This window comes from Salvelinus alpinus, chromosome 7 (genome assembly GCF_045679555.1).
Source record: "Salvelinus alpinus chromosome 7, SLU_Salpinus.1, whole genome shotgun sequence".
Classification (NCBI taxonomy): domain Eukaryota; kingdom Metazoa; phylum Chordata; class Actinopteri; order Salmoniformes; family Salmonidae; genus Salvelinus; species Salvelinus alpinus.
In genome coordinates, this window is record NC_092092.1 from 61,759,434 (window position 1) to 61,786,177 (window position 26,744).

Here is a 26,744-nt window from a genome sequence, read left to right on the forward strand (position 1 = left end):
TTCTCTCTACATCTCCCCCCTCTGTCTTCCTCCGTCTCTCTCCCCCCCCCCTCTCATTCTCCCTCCCCTTTCTCTCTCTCTCTCTCTCTCTCTCTCTCTCTCTCTCTCTCTCTCTCTCTCTCTCTCTCTCTCTCTCTCTCTCCCTCCATCTCTCCCTCTCCGTGTGTTAGAGGCTCAGCAGTTGTGGACCACTGACACTATCCTCTGAGAGAGAGACAGAGTGTATGTCTCTGTTCACTGTTCGGCAGAGCAGTAGGCTGGCTTTATCAGTGTGTGAGAGGAGAGGAGAGGAGAGGAGAGGAGAGGAGAGGAGAGGAGAGCAGAGGAGAGGAGAGGAGAGGAGAGGAGAGGAGAGGAGAGGAGAGGAGAGGAGAGGAGAGGAGAGGAGAGGAGAGGAGAGGAGAGGAGAGGAGAGGAGAGGAGAGGAGAGGAGAGCAGAGCAGAGGAGATCCCCTGTGATGTGACTATGTAACCAGAGAGCTCAGAGTGGTCCCTCCTCCGGTGGAACTCCCAGGACACTGGAGAGTAACTCTAACCCACAACACTACAGCCCTGCACTTCAGAGGGATCTAGTCCAACCCCTAAAAACACAACTGGCTGGAGACTCCGTCCTCAGAAGGCGACTGACCGCCGGCTAGAGCACTTCTCTGGTAGAGAGAGCGTTGGAGAGAAAAAGAAAAAGAGGGAGAGAGAAAAAAAAGGGAGAGAGAAAAAGAGACACTAACAGAGACTCGATCATGTTTTAGGAGCCAAGACACAGCAGAGAACTGATACACTGAAGGTAAGAGGATGTCCCGTCTTGTTGGCTCTTTACAGTTTTCTCACCTTGACTAACACATGTTTGACAGCTATAACAGAGACTGATTTACTGGACATGAAGGAAGTGTAAATTAAATCAGTCGAGACAGAGATCCCATTAGAACTAATCCAACTAATGTGTGTCACCTCAGTCACCTCAGTCACCTCAGTCACCTCAGTCACCTCAGTCACCTCAGTCATGCACTACTGTACTGTAGCTGTCCACAGCTGGATAATGACATCTCTTCCTAAAACATATTTATTGTACAATGATTGTCAAAGGATATTTATTTATTTTTGCTGAATTGTGCATACCGAAATGTCTGTTTAATATCACGAAATGTCTTACACCCTTGTGAATGTGTGTGTGTTGAGGGGGGGGGTATGTTTGTGATGCTTACACTTGTATGCACATTCTACACATTTGAATGTGTATGGAGTGACAAACCTGAGTCAACAACACCTTGGTTGTAGAGGTATTTTACAACATGTTGGAGCATCTCTGTACACATGTCTGCTTGTCTGTCACCGCCACGGAACTTTAACAATGTTTACATTCTCACTATAGACGATACGCTTGACAAGGAGTCCCGGGGTGTCCGACACACACACACACGAACACACACACTGTGTACCTTGGCCACTTTGTGCGTTAGTGCTAAAGGGGCTGTTTGTACAGCTCTTTCAACTCACCCTTGGTGAAGCGCCGGTCCCCACCAGGGAACCATTGGTGCCCTGCATCCCTGTGTGAATGACCTTAACAGAATCAATCTTGTACGCATAGCTACACAGGGGAGCCACTGACAGCCATGGAGCATTATCATAGCATCATTCACTTCATTGGAGTCCTCAGTCTTCAGTTGAGGAGACAACTCTGTGCTGTTAAACCACATAGTGTTCCCCGGGAGCCCACTGTGGCAGGGGAGGCTGGTGGGGGGAGCTATAGGAGGATGTGCTCATTGTAGTGCCTGGAATGGAATGGACTCAAACGTATGGTTTCCATATGTTTGATGTGTTTAATACTGTTCCATTTATTCTATTCCAGCCATTCCAATGAGCACGTCCTCCTATAGCTCCTTCCACCAGCCTCCTCTGGTGTGTGTATGTGTGTGTATCTTTTGGAGGGGTTGGGTTAAAAGCGGAAGTCACATTTTGTCTGGACCTTGTGTGCATTTGACCAATAAAGTGGTCTTCACGTTAATAAGGGTACTACGTAGTTTAAACTTCGTTCGTGGTGAGCGTATGGCTCTTGCAAACCAGTGAGTTGTATCTGTGTCATCCGACCATAGAAGAGACATTCATAGGAACATACTGCTCTCTGACTCATCCCCACAGACCCCATCACTGTGGAGGTTTCAGTTGCTGAGCTGGCATACATATGACATACTGCAGGGTTATAGTAGTCATCTCTTCTCGTAACACAAACATGTGTGGCATGTTACTCTGTCATCCAACAGATGTTGTCCTCCTGAGACTGCTGTTCTATGACTATGTGCTCTAAGCGTTTGGTATGCCGGTGCTCTGGCATGGGCCAGTTTACGTAGTAGTGCCACAAACAGACAACACTCAAGCACAGTAATGCAAATGGTTCCGTTTGATAGAACCGATGTTAGCATGTTTTATGTTGTCTCCCTTCCTCTTTGATGTACTGTTCTTTATCTTGGGTAACCATCTGGTCACGAGACTTTTGGATATTTATTGCATGCATCTTAAAGAATTGTGTTCATATTATCTTAGAATGAATGTTTTAATGTATTGTTTTATAATTCTCCTCTATCTTAGAGCAGTTTATCACTAACATGCTATGTTAAACCTATGCTAAATCTATTCTCTCTCACATTCTAAAACGTCCAGAAGTTAAAGTTAAGACAAGTTTTGAGTGTTGTGGGGATTTTTTCTTACAGTGTGTCAGGGGGTTGGTATGTTGGGGAGAGAGAGAGTTCTCCCTGCTCTGATGTAGTACTACACTTTTTGAAAATAAAGGTACTATCTAAAACCTAAAAGGGTTCTTTGGCTGTCCCCATAGGAGAACCCTTTGAAGAACCCTTTTTGGTTTCCTTTTGGGTTCTACCTGCAACACAGAGGGTTCTACATGGAACCCAAAAGGGGTTCTATCTGGAACTAAAAGGGGTTCTACCTGGAACCAAAAAGGGTTATCCTATGGGGACAGCCGAAGAACCCTTTTGCTCCCCTTTTTTCTAAGAGTGTACAGACCTCCCCTCCCCTCTCCCCTTTCCTCTCTCCCTCCCTTCTCCCCTCACCTCTCTCCCTTTCCTCTCCCTCCTCTAAACCCCTTCCCTCTCCTCCCATCCCCTCTTCTCTACTCCTTTCCCCTCCCCTCCCCTCCCCTCCCCTCCTCTCCCCCATTGGTCATCAGCTGTGCCCTGGCTCTCAGAGCAGTACTCCCTGCGTACCAGCTAAACTGAGAAATGTGCTTTACATTATGGCCATGCAGAAGACATGCAGTGTATCTATTTCAACAGGCGGCTCACAGACACTGACCCATATGGTCTGAAGTACCAGTGTGGTAACTTATAGCTACAAGTTTTGCAGCAAATTGAATAAGCCCCATGCTGTCTATACAGTGATTGATATTTTTCAGTCAAAGCCATACTTGTTTAGAATCAAGCACAGACACTAATGCTGTTTAGATATTGGTACTAATAAAGGCTTTACCACCTGGCATTTAGCTCTCTCTCTCTAAGTGTTGCCATTTAAACTTTTACTCCAACAAGAGCCTTACAGTAGAGATCAACACTGCAAGCCTCATCTTCCTGTTATCCTCAGAACAAAGAATTGATCAATCATCTCCCAGCAGTCAATCATCCATTGATTCATTATGTATCACCTTCATACTTCTGGACTAAGAGATACCACTCTGACTCCAGTAAGGCCAGAGCCCGCTACTCAAAGCATACGCCTTCCTCGCCTTCCTCCTCCTCATTCTCCTCCTCCTTATTCTCCTCCTCACTCCTCGTCCTCATCCTCCTCCTCCCTGCTCGTCCCCCCTCCTCCTCCCCTCATTCTCCTCCTCCTCCTCCTCCTACTCCTCATCTTCCCTCCTCCTCCCCTCATTCTCCTCCTCATCCTCCTCCTCCACCTCCCTGCTCGTCCTCCCTCCTCCTCCCCTCATTCTCCTCCTCCTCCTCCTACTCCTCATCTTCCCTCCTCCTCCTCCTCATTCTCCTCCTCCTCCCTCCTCCTCCTCCTCCTCCTCCACCTCCCTCCTCCTACTCCCTCCTTCTCCCTCCTTCTCAGTACTAACATTCCACTGACATAGTCATTAGAACATAGGCCACTAATGACCACTCCTTTCTGTCCCACCTCCCACACAACAACACTAAGAGAAGCAGCTGCATCATATCTGAGAGAGGGTGTGCCAGCTATGCAGCTGTGGAGGAGGACATTAGAAATAGAAGGGTTCATAAAAGCTTCGTTACAGCGTAATAAGGCTTCGCAACGAAGTAATAAGGCTTTGTAACAGAGTAATAACACAGAGTACTCCCAAGTGGCGCAGCGGTCTAAGGCACTGCCTCTCAGTGCAAGAGGCCTCACTACAGTCCCTGGTTTGGATCCAGGCTGTATCACATCTGGCCGAGTCCCATTGTCACGACTTCTGACGAAGTTGGTCCCTCTCCTTGTTCAGGCGGCTTTCGCCGGTCGAAGTCACCGACCTTCTAGCCATCGCTGATCCACTTTTGATTTTCCATTGGTTTTGTCTTGTCTTCCATCACACCTGGTTCCAATTCCATCAATTACATGTTGTGTATTTAACCCTCTGTTCCCCCCATGTCCTTGTCGGTAATTGTTTCTTGTAGTGCTTATGCAACGGTATGCTGGTATGTACCGGGTTTTGTTTGACCCATTTATTGTGTTGTTCTGTTGACGGTGGTTTATGGATATCAAACGACACCGTTGTAAATCAGTTTTCGCTCTCCTGCGCCTGACTTCTCTGACGCCAGTACGCACCTCACTACACACGTAGGGCGGCTTACAATTGGTCCAGCGTCGTCCGGGTTTGGCCGGGGTAGGCAGTCATTGTAAATAAGAATTTAGGTTCAATTTAAATAAAACATATTTTAAAAAAAATAAGGCTTTGTTACAGAGTAATAAGGTTTTGTTACAGAGTAATAAGGCTTTGTTACAGAGTAATAAGGCTGTGTTACAGAGTAATAAGGCTTTGTTACAGAGTAATAAGGCTTTGTTACAGAGTAATAAGACTTTGTTACAGAGTAATAAGGCTTTGATACAGAGTAATAAGGCTTTGTTACAGAGTAATAAGGCTTTGTCTTAGGGATGGAAAGACAAAATAACCACTATATGAGTATCTCATTAAAACACAAAAAAATATTTTTTCATTTGAATATGTCTAATCTGAAAGATCAGTTGACCCCCAGAGACTAAAGCTTCTGTGATGCACAAACTAACAAACTGGGCTAACTTTTTTCTTCATCTCCTCTCTCTCTCTCTCTCTCTCTCTCTCTCTCTCTCTCTCTCTCTCTCTCTCTCTCTCTCTCTCTCTCTCTCTCTCTCTCTCTCTCTCTCTCTCTCTCTCTCTCTCTCTCTCTCTCTCTCTCTCTCTCTCTCTCTCTCTCTGCTGTATTGTTGGAAGCTGCCATGGAAAACTAGATGAATTTAAAGCCAGTCAGAGCTGTAATTGTATTCATCTGTTTCTTTTTCTTTCCTTTATTTGAGGGGTGTGTGTGTGTAGGTGTCCTTTATTTCTCACGGGGCAGGGGAAGGTTATAGGGTGGGGGGGTCTGCTATTCCTTTAAGTGTTTGGGCTGGGGGTGAGGGGTGTTTGCCTTGCCAGATGGGGTGGGCTTAGTGAAGTGGGGTGAGGGTGTAGAGGGGAGAGGGCTGGGGTTAGTTTTCAGTGTCTACATCCAGTATTGTCCTTCTGAGTGGGAAGATTTCACTAAGGGTTTTCAGTTGTCATTTTACTGGAACTCTGCCCTTAGTCTTTTTATAACATTATATCATTGGCTGGCCTCACAGACACAAATGATGATGTCCCATTGGAAGTGATAGATACAGTATATAGATAGATAGATAGATAGATAGATAGATAGATAGATAGATAGATAGATAGATAGATAGATAGATAGATAGATAGATTGTATGTTTTTTCCTTGTTAATGCTTTTCAAGCCCTTTCCTTCATTTTGTTTTTCAAATGAGTCGCAAACAAGATCATTAATCAGATATCAAACGTCGGCCACATCTGAAGACTAGCACCCCTTTAAACACTGGTTTTACCATAACCTCCTCATCTCCCCTCCTCTCCTCTCAGTTCCCCTCCTCTCCACTCCTCTCCTCTCCTCTCCTCTCCTCTCCTCTCCTCTCCTCTCCTCTCCTCTCCTCTCCTCTCCTCTCCTCTCCTCTCCTCTCCTACCTTCTCTTCTCCCCTCCTCTCTTCTCCTCCTCCCTCCCTCCCTCCCTCCCTCCCTCCCTCCCTCCCTCCCTCCCTCCCTCCCTCCCTCCCTCCCTCCCTCCCTCCCTCCCTCCTCTCCTCTCCTCTCCTCTCCTCTACTCTACTCTACTCTACTCTACTCTACTCTACTCTACTCTAAATCAAATCAAATGTATTTATATAGCCCTTCTTACATCAGCTGATATCTCAAAGTGCTGTACAGAAAGCCAGCCTAAAACCGCAAACAGCAAGCAATGCAGGTGTAGAAGCACGGTGGCTAGGAAAAACTCCCTAGAAAGGCCAAAACCTAGGAAGAAACCTCGAGAGGAACCAGGCTATGAGGGGTGGCCAGTCCTCTTCTGGCGGTGCCCTCCCCTCCCCAGCCTTCTCGACAGCATTTACAGCTTCATTTATATAGGAGCTAGCCTGAACCCACAGCTTCCCAAACAACAAGTCTGACACACTTCTGTTGCGGTAGGGCCCTTCAGTTCAGACACCAGATATGTTTACCCATGATAATCCAACACCACTGCGGTGAATTTTGAGAAGGGGAAAAATTAGAGCAAGGGACTTTTTGTTAACATATCAGTTTCTTTGCATTCCTCTAATGTCTCATTCAATTTGCATCTTGGACTTTGATAGTAATGTTGTGATTTAGGGGGAACAGCTGGAGTGGTGCATGAATCAACGTCCCTAGCACACACTACCACACTACCACCTGTGCCATGAAGGTCCAGACATCTTGGCAGAAGCTGTAGTACACATACTGTACAGAGAGGGAAGTTACAGTGCGTTCGGAAAGTATTAAGACCCCTTGACTTTTTCTACATTTTATTACGTTACAGCCTTATTATGAAATGGATTAAATAAATACAAATTCTCAGCAATCTACACACAATACCCTATAATGACAATGCGAAAACAGAAGTACCTTATTTACGTAAGTATTCAGACCCTTTGCTATGAGACTCGAAATGGAGCTCAGATGCATCCTGTTTCCATTGATCATCCTTGAGATGTTTGTATATCTTGATTGGAGTTCACCTGTGGTAAATTCAATTGAGTGGACATGCACTGTCAACTGTGGGACCATAAATAGACAGGTCCCTCAGTTGACAGTGCATGTCAGAGCCAAAACCAAGCCATGAGGTCAAAGGAATTGTCTGTAGAGCTCAGAGACAGGATTTTGTTGAGGCACAGATCTGGGGAAGGGTACCAAAAAATGTCTACAGCATTGAAGGAACCCAAGAACACAGTGGCCGACATCATTCGGAAATGGAAGAAGTTTGGAACCACCAAGACTCTTCCTAGAGCAGGTCGCCTGGCCAAACTGAGCAATTGGGGGAGGGAGGTAACTAAGAACCCCATGGTCACTCTGACAGAGCTCCAGAGTTCCTCTGTGGAGATTGGAGAACCTTCCAGAAGGACAACCATCTCTGCAGCACTCCACTAATCAGGCCTTTATGGTAGAGTGGCCAGACGGAAGCCACTCCTCAATAAAAGGCACATGACAGCTCGCTTAGAGTTTTCCAAAAGGCACCTAAAGACTCTCAGACCATGAGAAACAAGATTCTCTGGTCTGATGAAACCAAGATTGAACTCTTTGGCCTGAATGCCAAGCTTCACGTCTGGAGGAAACCTGGCACCATCCCTAAGGTGAAACATGGTGGTGGCAGCATCATGCTGCGGGGATGTTTTTCCGTGGCAGGGAGACTAGTCAGGATCGAGGCAAAGATGAACAAAGCAAAGTACAGAGAGATCCTTGATGAAAACCTGCTCCAGAGCGCTCAGGACCTCAGAATGGGGCAAAGGTTCACCTTTCAACAGGACAATGACCCTAAGCACACAGCCAAAACAACGCAGGAGTGGCTTCGGGACAAGTCGCTGAATGTCCTTGAGTGGCCCAGCCAGAGCCTGGACTTGAACCCGATTGAAAATCTCTGGAGAGACCTGAAAATAGCTGTGCAGCAACGCTCCCCATCCAACCTGATGGAGCTTGAGAGGATCTGCAGAGAGGAATGGGAGAAGGTGCTGCCAAAGGTGCTTCAACAAAGTACTGCGTAAAGTGTCTGAATAATTATGTAAATGTGATATTTCAGTTGTTGTTGTTTTACATATTTGCTGAAATTTCGAAAAAACTGTTTTTGCTTTGTCATTATGGGGTATTGTGTGTAGATTGATGAGGGGGAAAAAACTATTTAACCAATTTTAGAATAAGGCTGTAACGTAACAAAATTTGAATAAAATCAAGGGTCTGAACACTGCACTGTAACAGTTAGTCTATAGAAGATTATCTGTGTGACCTTTACCAAAGGGTCAGTAGTATAATTGCTGGAAAGCTAAGATCCATTAGGCTTGTAGAGCTGAGTTAATCAGGTGTTGTTGGTCCTATAAACACAAGTTACAGTGCGACACAGTGTCAGACAAGTTTCAGAAGTGCGAAAAATGTATGTTATTTCCGCGATGGTGAAGTCTTTCTGATTTAGTCTGTGTCGTCTGGCACTTCTGAAGCTGTTCTTACAGCCATGATCAAACCCAAAGTGCAAACCTAATAATAAATGCGTCACTTGTAGAAATAGGTCAATTCAAGAATGTTAAACAACTGTCATGTAGATGTATCTGCAATAGAATACATCTGTGTTCCAGTGACATATTGTTTACACACTACATTTATGGATGGAATATGGTCCTACACCAGAAGTGTTACTTATAGCCCCTCTCACAGACTGACAGAGTGGTTATGGTACAGGTGTTGTATGTTCATTTGACTCATTTCTCACAGCTTGAAAACAATCCTGCATTAACAGGAAATGTGAATTATTATGTGGATTATAATTAACTGACATTTTTGTAGGGGTTGATACATTTTCCGTCAGGGCAAATCAAGTCTGACATTTTTAAGTGGAAATAAAAAATACTTTTTTAACCTTGAATATACTACAAGTTTGGATGTCCTACAGCACAGGGAAATTCTCTGTGAGAATAGTGAGGTACTGTACTGTATAGACCACACACCCAGTGCCACAGTAGATGAAATGTACTGCCGTGTACAGTATGTATAGCATGCTGAAGATACTATATATCTGGACTGAAATCTCACACAAAAATCTCCCTATTTTGGGTGTGGGTTTGGGCATGTCAGACCTTCGTTTTACTGTCTCTCCTTACCCACTAGGCAAAAACTGGCTGAATCAACTTGGTTTGCATGTCATTTCACAACAAAAAGTTAATGTGATGACATTGAATCAACGTGGAAAACTAATTGGATTTGCAAGAAGTCATCGACATCAGGGAATTGACTCCCCCCCCCCCCCCCCCGATTTGAACCTAAATCCAATGACGTGGTGGATTTCACGTGGAATTCACGTTAGTTGAAAACTCAACCAAATTTAATCCAAACTAGATGTTGAAATGATGTCTGTGCCCAGTGGGAAAGTCAAAGAGGATAAGACTTAGGTTGAGGCAGCGTTAGGTGAGAGAGGGAGGATGGAAGCAGTTCATTGTGGTTCAGATGCTAGGAGACCAGGAGTCTTGTCTCAGGGGGATTGAGTTCCTCTGTGAGGAATGATAAAAAAAGAGGTTTATTTTAACAAGGACACTCTGGATAAACATTTTTCCCACAGACCATGCCAAGGGCCTGCTTTAGGGTCAATGTCAGAGACTGACTCTGTTATCTCAAGAGGGCTCCAGAAAGAGCTGGGGGATGACAATGATGTGTACACGTATGCTACTATTAGTTCTGTGATTTGGAAGTTGTCCCCTCCATGTACTGTATAGTTTTTGCTGTTAGTCATACTGTTGACCACTACACTAGTTATATCACTGCACAGTTCTGTAATGGAAAAAGGTGACCACAAAGTTAGAGAGGTTTGCTTTGTTCTTGTCCTGTAAACGTGTTGAGGATAGACAGTAAGCTTTGTGTTTGTTCTCTGTTCTGTACTGTTCTCCTGTCTTTGTGGTATTGTATCATAAACTGTGTTCGGCCTGTAAGCGTGTCACTTCTCTGTTTTGTTTGTAACGTCTGAGGTTGTGTTCAATCCATTGTTGAGGTATCTCTTGTTCTTCTGTTCCACAATGTGTTTGATCTGATTCATATTCTGTCCCTTGTGTTGTCCTGTTTCGAGTTTTCACGTTGGTATGTGTTCATTTGTCTGTTTCAACCTGTGTTGTCCTTTGTTTTGTGCTTCTCTCTGTCTCTAGTTTTCTTGTGCCGTGTTCAGTCTCTGGCCTGTGCCGTGTTCAGTCTCTGGCCTGTGCCGTGTTCAGTCTCTGGCCTGTGCTGTGTTCAGTCTCTGGCCTGTGCTGTGTTCAGTCTCTGGCCTGTGCCGTGTTCAGTCTCTGGCCTGTGCCGTGTTCAGTCTCTGGCCTGTGCTGTGTTCAGTCTCTGGCCTGTGCTGTGTTCAGTCACTGGCCTGGTCTGTGTTCAGTCTCTGGCCTGTGCTCTGTTCAGTCTCTGGCCTGTGCCTTGTTCAGTCTCTGGCATGTGCTGTGTTCAGTCTCTGGCCTGTTCTGTGTTCAGTCTCTGGCCTGTGCTCTGTTCAGTCTCTGGCCTGTGCTCTGTTCAGTCTCTGGCCTGTGCTCTGTTCAGTCTCTGGCCTGTGCTCTGTTCAGTCTCTGGCCTGTGCTCTGTTCGGTCTCTGGCCTGCGCCTTGTTCGGTCTCTGGCCTGTGCTGTGTTCAGTCTCTGGCCTGTGCTGTGTTCAGTCTCTGGCCTGTGCTCTGTTCAGTCTCTGGCCTGTTCTGTGTTCAGTCTCTGGCCTGTGCTCTGTTCAGTCACTGGCCTGAGCTGTGTTCAGTCTCTGGCCTGTGCTGTGTTCAGTCTCTGGCCTGTGCTCTGTTCAGACTCTGGCCTGTGCTGTGTTCAGTCTCTGGCCTGTGCTGTGTTCAGTCTCTGGCCTGTGCTGTGTTCAGTCTCTGGCCTGTGTTATGTGTCTGGCCAGTGGTCTTGGTGGTCTGCAGCATCACTGATTCATCACCCCCTCACACCCACACAGGGCTGCATGTTTCCCCATACAGGAAGTCAAGGCTCTCCAGATGTGCTCAGAGAAGCTTTTTTGGAAACATTTCTGTCTTTTGTTATTGAACGTCTTATTTTAAATTTTTTCAAACACTGCCTCCCGCTTCCCCTCGGGACACACTCACTCAGTAAGGAAAACGCTCGTTTGCAAATGTGATTGGGAAAGTGGTTCCCACCTCATCATATACTGACTGCAACATCATTGCCAGATGTCTAACTCAAACACAGCCCAGTATATATAGATAATCCCCAGAGATACAGAAAGTTTAAAGGCTGCTGAGGGAAGTCAGTTTACACACTAACTGTATCCTGGCCTGTGCGTGGGCCTGGCCGCCTGCATGCTCCCTGGTGGGGTTGGGCCGAACCATCTTCCATGTCAGGGGGATGGGGGGGGTGACACTTTGAGTGTGGTGGGGTTAGTAATGAATGCTGGGAATACCAGCATCCCTGGGAAAGCTTACGCTCTGGGAACACAGTTTATTCTGCATGGGGATTACTATGACATCTCTAATGCAAACACTTTTCTTCAACCATGGCCAAAGGGGGAATGGGACATCAAGTACTAGATCACTGTATTTGGCTACTCAAGCCTGATAACACCCTTCAATTGTAGCATCACAATGAAGAAGGAACATTGCTTACCATGGAAACTAATGATAATTGTGTCATCACTCAAGAGTGGTAAAGCAGCTTTTACTGGTTCTAACATCAGACCTATAAGCTTGCTAAGCAAACTGTTGGAAAAGATTGTGTTTGACCAAATACAATGCTCTTTCTCTGTAAACAAAAAACAAACAACAGACTTTCAGCATGCTTATAGAGAAGGACACTCAACATGTACTGCACTGACACAAATGACTGATGATTGGTTGAAATAAATTGATAATAAGATTGTGAGAGAAGTACTGTTAGATTTCAGTGCAACCTTTGATATTTTTGACCATAACCTGTTGCTGAAAAAATATATGTGTTATGGCTTTTCAACCTCTGCCATATCGTGGATTGAGAGCTATCTATCTAATATAACTCAAAGGGTTTTCTTTAATGGAAGCGTCTCTAATGTGAAACATGTAACGTGTGGTGTACCGCAGGGCAGTTCTCTAGGCCCTCTACTGTTTTCTATTTTTACCAATGACCTGCCACTGGCATTAAACAAAGCATGTGTGTCCATGTATGCTGATGATTCAACCATATACAACATCAGCAACCACAGCTAAGGAAGTCACTGAAACCCTTAACAAAGAGTTGCAGTCTGTTTTGGAATGGGTGGCCAGTAATAAACTGGTCCTGAACATCTCTAAAACTAAGAGCATTGTATTTGGTACAAATCATTCCCTAAATTCTAGACCTCAGCTGAATCTGGTAATGAATGGTGTGGCTGTTAAACAAGTTGAGGTGACTAAATTACTTGGCATCACCTTAGATTGTGAACTGTCATGGTCAAAACATATAGATGCAATGGTTGTAAAGATGGGGACAGGTCTATCCATGAAAAAGAGATGCTCTGCTTTTTTGACACCACCCTCCAAAAAGCTAATTCTGCAGGTCAAGTTTTGTCTAATCTTGATTATTGTCCAGTCATGTGGTCCAGTGCTGCGAAGAAAGACCTAGTTAAGCAGCACATTGCCCAGGACAGAGCGGCACGTCTTGCTCTTCATTGTAGTCAGAGGAATTAAATAAATACTATGCATGCCCGTCTCTCTGGGCTAAAAGTTGAGAAGAGACTGACTGCATCACTTCTTTTGATACGAAACATGAATGTATTGAAAATCCCAAATTGTTTGCATAGTCAATTTACACACAGATCTGACACACACACTTACTCCACCAGACATGCCACCAGGGTTCGTTTCACAGTCCCCAAATCCAGAACAAATTAAAGAAGGTATACATTATTATATAGAGCCATTATTGCATTGAACTCTGTTCCATCTCATACTGCTCAAATAATATAATAATATAAATATACTGGTTTCAAAAATCAGATAAAGCAACACCTCACGGCACAACGCCTCTCCCTATTTGACCTAGATAGTTTGCGTGTATGTATTGATATGTAGGCTATGTGTGCCTTTACATTTTTTTTATGTAGTTCTGTCCTTGAGCTGTTCTTGTCTATTAATGTTCTGTATTATGTCATGTTTCATATTTTGTGTGGACCCCAGGAAGTATAGCTGCTGCTTTTGCAACAGCTAATGGGGATCCTAATAAAATACCAAAATACTCATACCTCCCTAATGGCAACAAGATTGTACGATTCCAATTCAAATCAAATCAAATCAAATTTTATTAGTCACATACACATGGTTAGCAGATGTTAATGCGAGTGTAGCGAAATGCTTGTGCTTCTAGTTCCGACAATGCAGTAATAACCAACAAGTAATCTAACCTAACAATTCCACAACTACTACCTTATACACACACAAGTGTAAAGGGATAAAGAATATGTACATAAAGATATATGAATGAGTGGTGGTACAGAACGGCATAGGCAAGATGCAGTAGATGGTATAGAGTACGGTATATACATATGAGATGAGTACTGTAGGGTATGTAAACATAAAGTGGCATAGTTTAAAGTGGCTAGTGGTACATGTATTACATAAAGATGGCAAGATGCAGTAGATGATATAGAGTACAGTATATACATATGAGATGGGTAATGTAGGGTATGTAAACATTATATTAAGTGGCATTGTTTAAAGTGGCTAGTGGTACATTTTTACATAATTTCCATCAATTCCCATTTTTAAAGTGGCTGGAGTTGAGTCAGTATGTTGGCAGCGGCCGCTAAATGTTAGTGGTGGCTGTTTAACAGTCTGATGGCCTTGAGATAGAAGCTGTTTTTCAGTCTCTCGGTCCCTGCTTTGATGCACCTGTACTGACCTCGCCTTCTGGATGATAGCGCGGTGAACAGGCAGTGGCTTGGGTGGTTGTTGTCCTTGATGATCTTTATATTGTGGTTAGTGTGGTGATTGTGACATCACTATGCTGCCCATTGTCCAAAAGTTACTCAACAGTGTTGCTTCATGTGCATCAAGTCACTATGGTCCAAGTCAATGTATTTTTATCCATCTCCTTTGGGATCAACTGGTTCAACTGCAGATGAACGAATGAATGAATGAATGAAATTGTATTTTCGTGTCAAATCGCCAATTGGCAACCCATCCCTTATGGGATTAACTAACACATAAACAAACATTACAGTAATTCACTGTGGTAATTAAATGATTATTCTTCTTCCGGCGTTCTCTGCATTGCGGATCACATAAAGAGTGAAAAAATGTAAATAAAAAGTTAATCAATACGTAATAGTAAATAAGGTTATCGAAACAATAATTACATCCCTAGAGCAGTAAAATAATATACATACATACATACATACATACATACATACATACATACATACATACATACATACATACATACATACATACATACATACACACTGTATATATACACATACCTACAGTTGAAGTCAGAAGTTTAGATGCACCTTAGCCAAATACATTTAAACTCAGTTTTTCACAATTCCTGACATTTAATCATAGTCAAAATTCCCTGTTTTAGGTCAGTTAGGATCCCCATTTTATTTTAAGAATGTGAAATGTCAGAATAATAGTAGAGAGAATTATTTATTTCACATTTCATCACATCCCCAGTGGGTCAGAATTTTACATACACTCAATTAGTGTTAAGGAGCATTGCCTTTAAATTGTTTAACTTGGTTCAAACGTTTCGGGTAGCCTTCCACAAGCTTCCCACAATAAGTTGGATGAATTTTGGCCCATTCCTCCTGACAGAGCTGGTGTAACTGAGTCAGGAGTGTAGGCCTCCTTGCTCGCACATGCTTTTTCAGGTCTGCCCACAAATTTTCTATGGGATTGAGGTCAGGGCATTGTGATGTCCACTCCAATACCTTGACTTTGTTGTCCTTAAGCCATTTTGCCACAACTTTGGAAGTATGCTTGGGGTCATTGTCCATTTAGAAGACCCATTTGCGACCAAGCTTTAACTTCCTGACTGATGTCTTGAGATGTTGCTTCAATATATCCACATAATTTTCCTTTCCTCATGATTCCATCTATTTTGTGAAGTGCACCAGACCCTCCTGCAGCAAAGCACCCCCACAACAACATGCTGTCACCCCCGTGCTTCACGGTTGGGATGGTGTTCTTTGGCTCCCCATTTTTCCTCTAAACATAACGATGGTCATTATGGCCGAACAGTTCTATTTTTGTTTCATCAGACCAGAGGAAATTTCTCGAAAAAGTACGGTCTTTGTCCCCATGTGCAGTTGCAAACCATAGTCTGGCTTTTTTATGCCAGTTTTGGAGCAGTGGCTTCTTCCTTGCTGAGCGGCCTTTCAGGTTATGCTGATATAGGACTCGTTTAATCTGTGGATATAGATACTTTTGTACCTGTTTCCTCCAGCATCTTCACAAGGTCCTTTGCTGTTGTTCTGGGATTGATTTGCACTTTTCGCTCCAAAGTACGTTCATCTCTAGGAGACAGAACGTGTCTCCTTCCTGAGCGGTATGACGGCTGCGTGGTCCCATGGTGTTTATACTTGCGTACTATTGTTTGTACAGATGAACGTGGTACCTTCAGGCGTTTGGAAATTTCTCCCATGAATGAACCAGACTTGTGGAGGTCTACAATTTATTTTCTGAGGTCTTGGCTGATTTCTTTTGATTTTCCCATGTTGTTAAGCAAAAAGGCACTGAGTTTGAATGTAGGCCTTGAAATACATGCACATGTACACCTCCAATTGACTCAAATTATGTCAATTAGCCTATCAGAAGCTTCTAAAGCCATAACATCATTTTCTGGAATTTTCCAAGCTGTTTAAAGTCAAACTTAGTGTAAGTAAACTTCTGACCCACTGGAATGTGATACAGTGAATTATAAGTGAAATAATCTCTCTGTAAACATTTGTTGGAAAAATTACTTGTGTCATGCACAAAGTAGATGTCCTAACCAACTTAATGACTCCAACCTAAGTGTATGTAAACTTCCGAATTCAACTGTATGTCCAGGTCAAGCCTCTGAGTGAGGAATGGAGCTTTATGAAGCATTATGAAGCGTGATGAGAGGGTCAGAGGATCTACACTGCACATGTGTATCTTCTTACACAGTCTCACAGTCTCATTGTATAAAACCACAGAGTCCCTGATGCAGTCTGTCTTTCCCAGAAGCACAAGCAGTGAGAGTGATTATCTATCCTAAGGGTCACCTCTGATGCCCACTCTAAAGACCTCTCCACTGGGATGTTTTGGCCTTCTGATCTCAGATGGTTTGTCCCTGTCAGCTCCTTAGGGTTTACTGGTCAATTTCGTCCTCAAAGACCCTCATTCAAACCAACGTCCTCACTGGACCACCAGGGAACACACCACCCTTCTCATGTCCACTCCCCCCCTACCTCTGAAGTCCTTTTACAGTTTTTTACTATCACTTTGGCACTAATTTCGGAACCTTGATGTCATTTTTCATAACTCTATACACAAAACTCACAACCAATGATCAAAATGCAAATTTTTCAAAACTCTAACACTTTTTCCAATTGCTCGGATACAATGCACATAAAGCTAAGATCATTTGTTCATTTAACTAAAATCACCTGTTCAAAATGACACAACATAACATCAAAGTATCACCATTTCAAAATGGAATTCACACATTACATCTGAGATGACTGTCTATTTATTTCATAACAATGATCTAACTATCAATGGATACAACTGCTCAAAATGATAAGTGACTGTTGCATTACTCTTAATGCATAGTTTTATGGAAACTGACAAACAATATTCCATGTTTAGATCATGACCGCCTCTCCTTCCAGTTCTCTGCTGCCAATGACTGGAACAAACTACAAAAATCTCTGAAACTGGAAACACTTATCTCCCTCACTAGCTTTAAGCACCAGCTGTCAGAGCAGCTCATAGATTACTGCACCTGTACATAGCCCATCTATAATTTAGCCCAAACAACTACCTCTTTACCTACTGTATTCATTTATTTATTTTTGCTCCTTTGCACCCCATTATCTCTATCTCTACTTTGCACTTTCTTCCACTGCAAACCAACCATTCCAGTGTTTTTTTTACTTGCTATATTGTATTTACTTCGCCACCATGGCCTTTTTATATTTTTATTTATTTTTATATATATTTTGTTTGCCTTCACCTCCCTTATCTCACCTCACTTGCTCACATTGTATATAGACTTATTTTTCACTGTATTATTGACTGTATGTTTGTTTTACTCCATGTGTAACTATGTGTTGTTGTATGTATCGAACTGCTTTGCTTTATCTTGGCCAGGTCGCAATTGTAAATGAGAACGTGTTCTCAATTTGCCTACCTGGTTAAATAAAGGTGAAATAAATAAATAAAAATGAAAGTTTCAGGATAACGAGATCCATTGACACCAATTACCGTGGAACATGAACCAATTGGACTACATTATCTATGGATGTAATATTTCATCATCATTCTTTATCAGACACTGTTTCTATGGTCCCATGTACCACTTTTCCAGACCATGTTTTCAGATTTGACATTACCGGCCACTTTATTAGGTACACATATCTAGTACTGGGTAGGACCCCCTTTTGCCTCCACAACAGCCTGAATTATTAATGGTGTTGTACATTAAGAGATGCCATTCTGCACACCACTGTTTTAAACAGCTGTTATTTGAGCATTTGTGACTTTTCTGTTAGCTTGAATGAGTCTGGACATTCTCCTCTGACATCTCTCATTAACAAGGTGTTTTTGCCCACAGAAATGCCGCTCACTGAATGTGTTTTGTTTATCGCACCATTCTCTGTAAACTCTAGAGACTGTAGTGCGTAAAAATCCCAGGAGGGCAGCTGTTTCTGAGATGCTGGAATCACCATGTGTGGCATCAACAATCATACCATGGTCAAAGTTGCTTAGATTACTCATCTTGCCTGTTCTAATGTTTGGTCGAACAACATCTAAAGCTCTCTACTCTATAGACTCTATATATTGAGTTGCAGGCATCCACATGATTCGCTGTTCGAATTTAACCTTCCTTGATGAGCAAAATCAGGTTTGTAGAGCTGATGGCATGACCTATGTCATTGTGTGGGATAATGTCGGGTTCCACCATGCTCAAATGGTGCAAGCATGGTTTCAGGCCCAACCACAACTTACCACCCTGTACTTACCCCCATACTCTCCTTTCCTTAACCCGATTGAGGATTTATCTCCACATGGAGGTGGAAGGTATATGATAGGCGCCCTCACGAACAAGCTGCCCTTCTCCAGGCCATGGATGACGCATGCAATGACATCACGGCAGACTCGCCATGCCCGAAGATTCTTCCCAAGATGTTTGGCTAATGAAATCATCCATTGTGATGTGGATGAGAACCTATGGCCAAATCCACAAGACAGGGTTGAGGAAAATATAGAAGTACAGTAATCAATCTTTTGTTTTGCTTTTTACAGTAAGTCAGGTGAGGAACACTGCAGTTGACGTTTTACTGTAGTTTTTTTCTTTTTTGTAGCTAATTATTTTTGCTTTGATTCAAAGAAACCTATGTTGTGATTTTATTGTATTTCATTAATACATTTCATATTTTGTTCAATGATTCCACTGTGTCTGAAGTATTCTCTCTACTAGTCCTTTTACAGTGATGTATTTACGTGTAGTAGCATAATGAAACATGTGTCACATATTTTGTACTACAATATTTAATGATTGTACGAACAACTACATAGTGAAACTATCGGTATCTTGTGTGTGGGTAATCTAAATGAATGTTCTTATGGTATTTCATGATAAATGAGTTATTTGAACCAATGATTCTGCAAGTGCAAGGTTTCTTTAAAGATATGAATGCACAATGCAATGTTTTGAACATTGGACAGCCTGTGTTACACGTGATGACCGTTTTGAGTTTTGTGTCTAGAGATTTGAAAAATTACCACAAGGTTCTGAAATTAGTGCCAAAGTGATTGTAAAAAACTGTAACACCTAAAACAAGATCAAAACTGGCAGAAATTACAATTTCTCTGACGTTATTAATCACTGTCATAATAACTATAATCAGAGTTGACTCCGTGAACCAAGTGACACGTGCACTGCTGTCACCAGATTTGACACTCATCATCATACAATCTTCATCTGTGACACTGAGGTGACTTGTGCTCATAAATAATCATGTGTGGTTTCCCGGGTAGCCAGTCGCTCTCTGAGTGTTGTGACGCATGGCCTTCTGGGACGGCGTGACCTCTGGGCCCTGGTGGTCCTGCCACCGTCCCCAGTGGATCAGCGGGCCTGGGAACGTTTCACATGAACACTGTGGGAACTTGAACTGTACTGTACACCAGTGACACAGAGGGGGTGAACTGTGTGTGTGTGTGTGTGTGTGTGTGTGTGTGTGTGTGTGTGTGTGTGTGTGTGTGTGTGTGTGTGTGTGTGTGTGTGTGTGTGTGTGTGTGTGTGTGTGTGTGTGTGTGTGTGTGTGTGTGTGTGTGTGTGTGTGTGTGTCTGCATCCCCATGAGCCTGAGAGTGTGTGAGAGAACAACAACAAAAAACTAAAACGGGAATCAATCAAACATGACACGGGGCTCTAACTAGCCTAGAATCAGGGTGATGGGGATGGGGAGGAAATGTACAAGTCATGTTGGAATAGTTTAAGAGTTTCAGTTTGGGGAATGGAAGTGCTAGTTTCTTTACACAGGCTTCAAGCTCTAAAGATGCACTGTATCTATGTTCGATTAACTGTTAGCTGGGTAATCAGGGGATTTAACATTATAAGAAATTAATCTTATTTATTTAGAACCTTTCATAGGCTACAATACCCAAAGTGGTTTACAGTAAGCTTTACAGCAAGCAAACTAACACACGTTAGAATTTTATGATTCTGTTATTTACTTCTAACAGAACAGTTCATACATTTACAGTATTTCAACCTGAATATAATGTATGGGACAATTAATGAAAGTTTGCTTTGTGCCACAAATGTATCATGATTAGATTAGAATTTGGAGAAGTTTTACTACACATGCCTTTAATAGTACACTTTCAGTCATCCAGTTCAAAATAGAAATAAACACATTTTAGTGCCCCAAATAATTTTGAATATATATTATTTTATCCACTGAATCCTTCAAAGGTTTTCCTCATCCTCATCCTTCTCCTGCCTCTCTTCCCAAGGCTCCTTTCATCCAACCTCTCTCTGTTTCCCACCCTCGTCCTGCATACAGGGCTGTGATCTATCCTTAACTGTTTCCAGACGTCTGCTGCTGCACCCCTTAACCCCCCCCGCACTTCCACCACAACAATAACCACCCCTCCTTTCCTCCTCCCCTCCACCCCTACTTCCCTGCTTCCGTCACATTCTCTATGTTCTAGATCTCTCCCTCTGTCTTCCAAGATTATGATGAAGTGTTTATTCAGGAATACATTCCTGCTCTGTTATTGGCTGTATGTGGTCAGTGAGGGATGAGCCATGCCACCTTTGACCCATATTGATCTCTGCCTTTAAAGTAACAAAATATGTCTGCATCTCGAATGTCACTAAAGGGGCCTGGTAGTGAACTATATGGTGGAATGTTACTAAAGGGGCCTGGTAGTGAACTATATGGTGGAATGTTACTAAAGGGGTCTGGTAGTGAACGATATGGTGGAATGTTACTAAAGGGGTCTGGTAGTGGACTATATGGTGGAATGTTACTAAAGGGGTCTGGTAGTGAACTATATGGGGGAATGTTACTAAAGGGGTCTGGTAGTGAACTATATGGTGGAATGTTACTAAAGGGGCCTGGTAGTGAACTATATGGTGGAATGTTACTAAAGGGGTCTGGTAGTGAACTATATGTTGGAATGTTACTAAAGGGGTCTGGTAGTGAACTATATGTTGGAATGTTACTAAAGGGGCCTGGTAGTGAACTATATGTTGGAATGTTACTTAAGGGGCCTGGTAGTGAACTATATGGTGGAATGTTACTAAAGGGGTCTGGTAGTGAACTATATGTTGGAATGTTACTAAAGGGGTCTGGTAGGGAACTATATGGTGGAATGTTACTAAAGGGGTCTGGTAGTGAACTATATGGTGGAATGTTACTAAAGGGGTCTGGTAGTGAACTATATGGTGGAATGTTACTAAAGGGGTCTGGTAGTGGACTATATGGTGGAATGTTACTAAAGGGGTCTGGTAGTGAACTATATGGTGGAATGTTACTAAAGGGGCCTGGTAGTGAACTATATGGGGGAATGTTACTAAAGGGGTCTGGTAGTGAACTATATGGTGGAATGTTACTAAAGGGGTCTGGTAGTGGACTATATGTTGGAATGTTACTTAAGGGGTCTGGTAGTGGACTATATGGGGGAATGTTACTAAAGGGGTCTGGTAGTGAACTATATGGTGGAATGTTACTAAAGGGGTCTGGTAGTGGACTATATGTTGGAATGTTACTTAAGGGGTCTGGTAGTGGACTATATGGTGGAATGTTACTAAAGGGGTCTGGTAGTGAACTATATGGTGGAATGTTACTAAAGGGGCCTGGTAGTGAACTATATGGGGGAATGTTACTAAAGGGGTCTGGTAGTGAACTATATGGTGGAATGTTACTAAAGGGGTCTGGTAGTGAACTATATGGTGGAATGTTACTAAAGGGGTCTGGTAGTGAACTATATGGTGGAATGTTACTAAAGGGGTCTGGTAGTGAACTATATGGTGGAATGTTACTGAAGGGGTCTGGTAGTGAACTATATGTGGGAATATTACTAAAGGGGTCTGGTAGTGAACTATATGGGGGAATGTTACTAAAGGGGCCTGGTAGTGGACTATATGGTGGAATGTTACTAAAGGGGTCTGGTAGTGGACTATATGGTGGAATGTTACTAAAGGGGTCTGGTAGTGGACTATATGGTGGAATGTTACTAAAGGGGTCTGGTAGTGAACTATATGGGGGAATATTACTAAAGGGGTCTGGTAGTGAACTATATGGTGGAATGTTACTAAAGGGGCCTGGTAGTGAACTATATGGTGGAATGTTACTAAAGGGGTCTGGTAGTGAACTATATGGTGGAATGTTACTAAAGGGGTCTGGTAGTGAACTATATGGTGGAATGTTACTAAAGGGGTCTGGTAGTGAACTATATGGTGGAATGTTACTAAAAGGGTCTGGTAGTGAACTATATGGTGGAATGTTACTAAAGGGGTCTGGTAGTGAACTATATGGTGGAATGTCACTAAAGGGGCCTGGTAGTGTTCTATAAGGGGGAATGTTACTAAAGGGGCCTGGTAGTGGACTATATGGGGGAATGTTACTTAAGGGGCCTGGTAGTGAACTATATGGTGGAATGTTACTAAAGGGGTCTGGTAGTGAACTATATGGTGGAATGTTACTAAAGGGGTCTGGTAGTGAACTATATGGTGGAATGTTACTAAAGGGGTCTGGTAGTGAACTATATGGTGGAATGTTACTAAAAGGGTCTGGTAGTGAACTATATGGTGGAATGTTACTAAAGGGGTCTGGTAGTGAACTATATGGTGGAATGTCACTAAAGGGGCCTGGTAGTGTTCTATAAGGGGGAATGTTACTAAAGGGGCCTGGTAGTGGACTATATGGGGGAATGTTACTTAAGGGGCCTGGTAGTGAACTATATGGTGGAATGTTACTAAAGGGGCCTGGTAGTGAACTATATGGGGGAATGTTACTAAAGGGGTCTGGTAGTGAACTATATGGTGGAATGTTACTAAAGGGGTCTGGTAGTGAACTATATGGTGGAATGTTACTAAAGGGGTCTGGTAGTGAACTATATGGTGGAATGTTACTAAAGGGGTCTGGTAGTGAACTATATGGTGGAATGTTACTAAAGGGGTCTGGTAGTGAACTATATGGGGGAATGTTACTAAAGGGGTCTGGTAGTGAACTATATGGGGGAATGTTACTAAAGGGGTCTGGTAGTGAACTATATGGGGGAATGTTACTAAAGGGGTCTGGTAGTGAACTATATGGTGGAATAGGGTATCATTTAAGATTTTGCCTCAACGTTGAGTTTTAAAACACAAAGATACACATTGTATCACCATAGCACACCATCAGTTTATAAACAAAACTCCAAATCTGGTTTGTTGTTGCTGTTTTGTGGTCGCCCCTTTTGCCTAATTACATTTGTTTACTTGGAATCCAATTAGTGGTTCGACACAACAGTTGAATAGTTTTAGACCCAGCAGCATTGTTTCTGACTGAGTGTTAAGGAGCGACACACACTGACCTGTTTGTTAGTTGGACAGAACACTGGCAAAACAAGAACAAAAACTCTCCAACATTGTTCTGTCCGTGTTCAGCGAGCCATCACATACCTCTCCTGTGAACTCATTCAGAACATAGAACCGGAATGTTGTGTTCAGAAATCCATCTCTTTTTGAGAGGGGAGTGACCTTACATTGTATTCTAAGAGCCCCATCTATTCTGTTTATTCTATTTCTATGATTAGGCCAGGGCTCTTTCTGTGGAAAATAGTATTTTTGAATAAGGAACAGATTGTGCAGTCATGACATGTGATTTATATTGTAAGCTCCCAACTTTGTTAACCCTAACCCTGTTGGTCTTCCAGGGGTAAAAGACATCCATCATGATATGAGCGTATCAGTTGTGTATGTAAAGAGATATTAATGAGATGTTATGAGTTCAGAATGTTCGGACCAACTGTGAGTCCTGCTCTCCCCATGTCCAGAGCTCTGAGCTGTCATCATGATGACTGAGCTCACTGGTTAACTAGCGTAGGAGGGAACAACACCCAAACACTAGCCTTGGAGTCATCTATATCTCTCTCTCAATCAACTTGTTTGTCAAATCAGCCTTTGACTATAAATCAGCCTTTGACTGTGAATCAACCTTTGACTGTGAATCAGCCTTTGACTGTGTGGGGAGTGTGTGTGTGGTTTTGTCTTTAACACACGGGTAAAGCTCAATATACTGGAAGGAATGTAATGAATAAAAACAAGGGCTATCATGTAGATTAGAATATTCAGTGTTTTTATTTTGAATATGTTTGCAGAATACATCTCTCCTGCAGCCTGTCACCATGAGGACTGTCAGAGTGTTCCCTATCCATCTGACAGCCCTAATAACAGGTGAGAGGAACAACCTAATGAAATATCATAAAAATATACTGTATTGACTAGGGTCCGGGTCTTTCCTGGTCAGGTTACATGGTAGGGGAAAAAAGCCTAGCTCTAGTATCCAGCTATATTGCCATTGAGATTGTTGCCGGCGTTCTTTAATATGGAAGGCAAAGAGCCTGTATCAGTTTAAAAAGATAATTATCATCCCTCCTCCTTTCACCTCCAGACTCTTCACATCCCTCATCACTGTGTAATTGGATGGATTTCTGAGTTGTTATTGCTATTTTAACCTTTGACCCTTGACCTGGGGATCTAGCTGTTTGACCCCAAACCTGACCTTTCCTTGTTTGTGTTGACTGCAGCTATTTTGCACTTCTGCCCTGAGTACCGTTGCGTGGAGATCTCCCCTAGCAACAGCGAGGTCGTCATGACACCGGGCGACTCCATGATCTTCACCTGTTCCAGCTGGGGGACAGTCGGATGGAGGTTCAAGCGGAATGACGACATTCCCTATTTTGGAGTGGAGAACCAGAACACAACCAGTGTTCTCATTCTGGACAACGTGACGTGGAGACACACAGGAGTGTACGTCTGTGCTGAGGCTTGGACGGAGGAGTCTAGAGAGGTGGCAGTCTTCGTGCCGGGTGAGAACATCGTCATAACTATACACTCTGTCACAGATAATAACCTAGGTTAGCTTAGTCAAATGTTTTGTTCCCAATTCCCAGGTAAATATTGTATCTTGTAACAGCAATCTCAGCTCTTAGGCCTCAATATCTTGGTTCAATCATGATATGAATTAAATCTTCTCATCTCTCACATGGTGTGAAAATATTTATCTTATCCCTCCAGCTAAGTCTTCCTCTCCCTCTCCTCCACACAGACCCTGAAGTGTGGTTCATTGAGAGCTCCCACGGCATGGTGACCAAGACCAGCGAGGAGGGGACCATCCCCTGTGTGGTCACCAACCCCCAGATCAACGTCACCCTCTACGAGACGGACAGTGACATGCACCTAAAGGGGGTCTACATCCCCAGTGAGGGCTACAGGGCAGCCCTGGAGGACAGGACCTATGTGTGTCGTGGGGAGCTGAACGGGGAGGAGAAAGAGTCCCAGGCCTTCTACGTCTTAAGTATTGTTGGTGGGTACCTGGAAGGGGCAAGGGGTCGGCGATGGGCCTGGTATAGAGAAGAACATTATTGTCGGCTCAAACCTATAGCTTGTTTATTTATTTATTTATAGGGGACAATGCACATTAATCAACATCAATATTACAATAATGCAATGTCCATGTAAATGTTGCCCGGGTTGTAATTACATGCACTGTACTGTACTCCATTGTTGATGTGCATGTCTGAATTTAGCAAAGTATTGCAGTATTGCACAAGGGTATTCATCTATTGGTCTCACTTAAAAGGCTATCAAGATGTTGTATCTCAGACTCAAAAATAACAATGAACTATTTTTCTCCTTCCTTCTCTCTGCCTCCCTCCCTCCCTCTTCTCCTTTCTCCCTCTCTCTCCACACACTTCCCGAGTTAGTCCCGGAGACAATCGACGCCTACATCAATGCGTCTAAGACGGTGCTGAAGCAGGGCGAGCCTCTGACAGTGAACTGCACGGTGCACGGAGTGGAGCTGGTCTTCTTCTCCTGGGACTACCCCAACAGAGACGTGAGTGGGAGAGAAGAGAGGAGAGGAGAACAAAGGCCTTTTGTTTGACTTTCCCTTCACTCGTCCCGGGGAGACATAGAGTAAATTACATCAAGATGTCTGTTCAGCCACACCTAGATGTGTTAAATCCCCATTCAATCTCACTCACAACAGACACATGGTTTTCATATCATTATTGATAATACAGTAAATTTATGGTGTTAAAAGTGTTTTAAGTTTGAAGGCCCTTGCTATAGGATTTTACTGACATAAGTGTATAAAATCAAAACTTCTTGTTAAACTTGTCGAATCTTATATTACTTAAATAGCCGCGGGACTAACTGCAGAAGATGTTTTGAGTAATTTTTCAATATTTTTTATCCCCTTTATATTAAAGCATTGCATGCATCTATAATCTCGTTTGCATAGTGGGGTACAGTTGAGCAGAGGCGTTTTAAAAATTTCTACGCAAAGGTTTTTAGCAGGGTAAAAAAAAGGTTTTATGAATGCATTTCATGCAATTCTTCGTCATTTATGACAGAAAACAATAGTAGAATATTTGTTTAATACCACAAATTACTGAAATAAGTGTCTACTCTGACAGTGACAAACTGAGACCAATAAAAACGACCTGGTATTGAATGCAAACAGGCCAATGAAGAGACACAGATTGCACATATTAGTAGGAATATATATACACTGCTCAAAAAAATAAAGGGAACACTTAAACAACACAATGTAATTCCAAG

At 42.9% G+C, this 26,744-nt stretch overlaps 1 protein-coding gene across 3 annotated transcripts in view; it reads left to right on the forward strand.

Moving 5' to 3' along the window:
* Positions 1-400: 400 nt before the first annotated feature.
* The window catches only part of LOC139581424 (platelet-derived growth factor receptor beta-like), a 45,583-nt gene continuing 19,239 nt past the window's right edge, over positions 401-26,744 (forward strand). For all 3 annotated transcript variants that reach the window (XM_071411179.1, XM_071411181.1, XM_071411180.1), the window contains exons 1-5: positions 401-781; positions 24,278-24,353; positions 24,707-24,988; positions 25,228-25,485; positions 25,886-26,016. In XM_071411179.1, the coding sequence (XP_071267280.1) occupies positions 24,305-24,353; positions 24,707-24,988; positions 25,228-25,485; positions 25,886-26,016 (720 nt within the window). In that variant the 5' untranslated portion in view covers positions 401-781; positions 24,278-24,304. The remainder of the gene's footprint in view (positions 782-24,277; positions 24,354-24,706; positions 24,989-25,227; positions 25,486-25,885; positions 26,017-26,744) is intronic.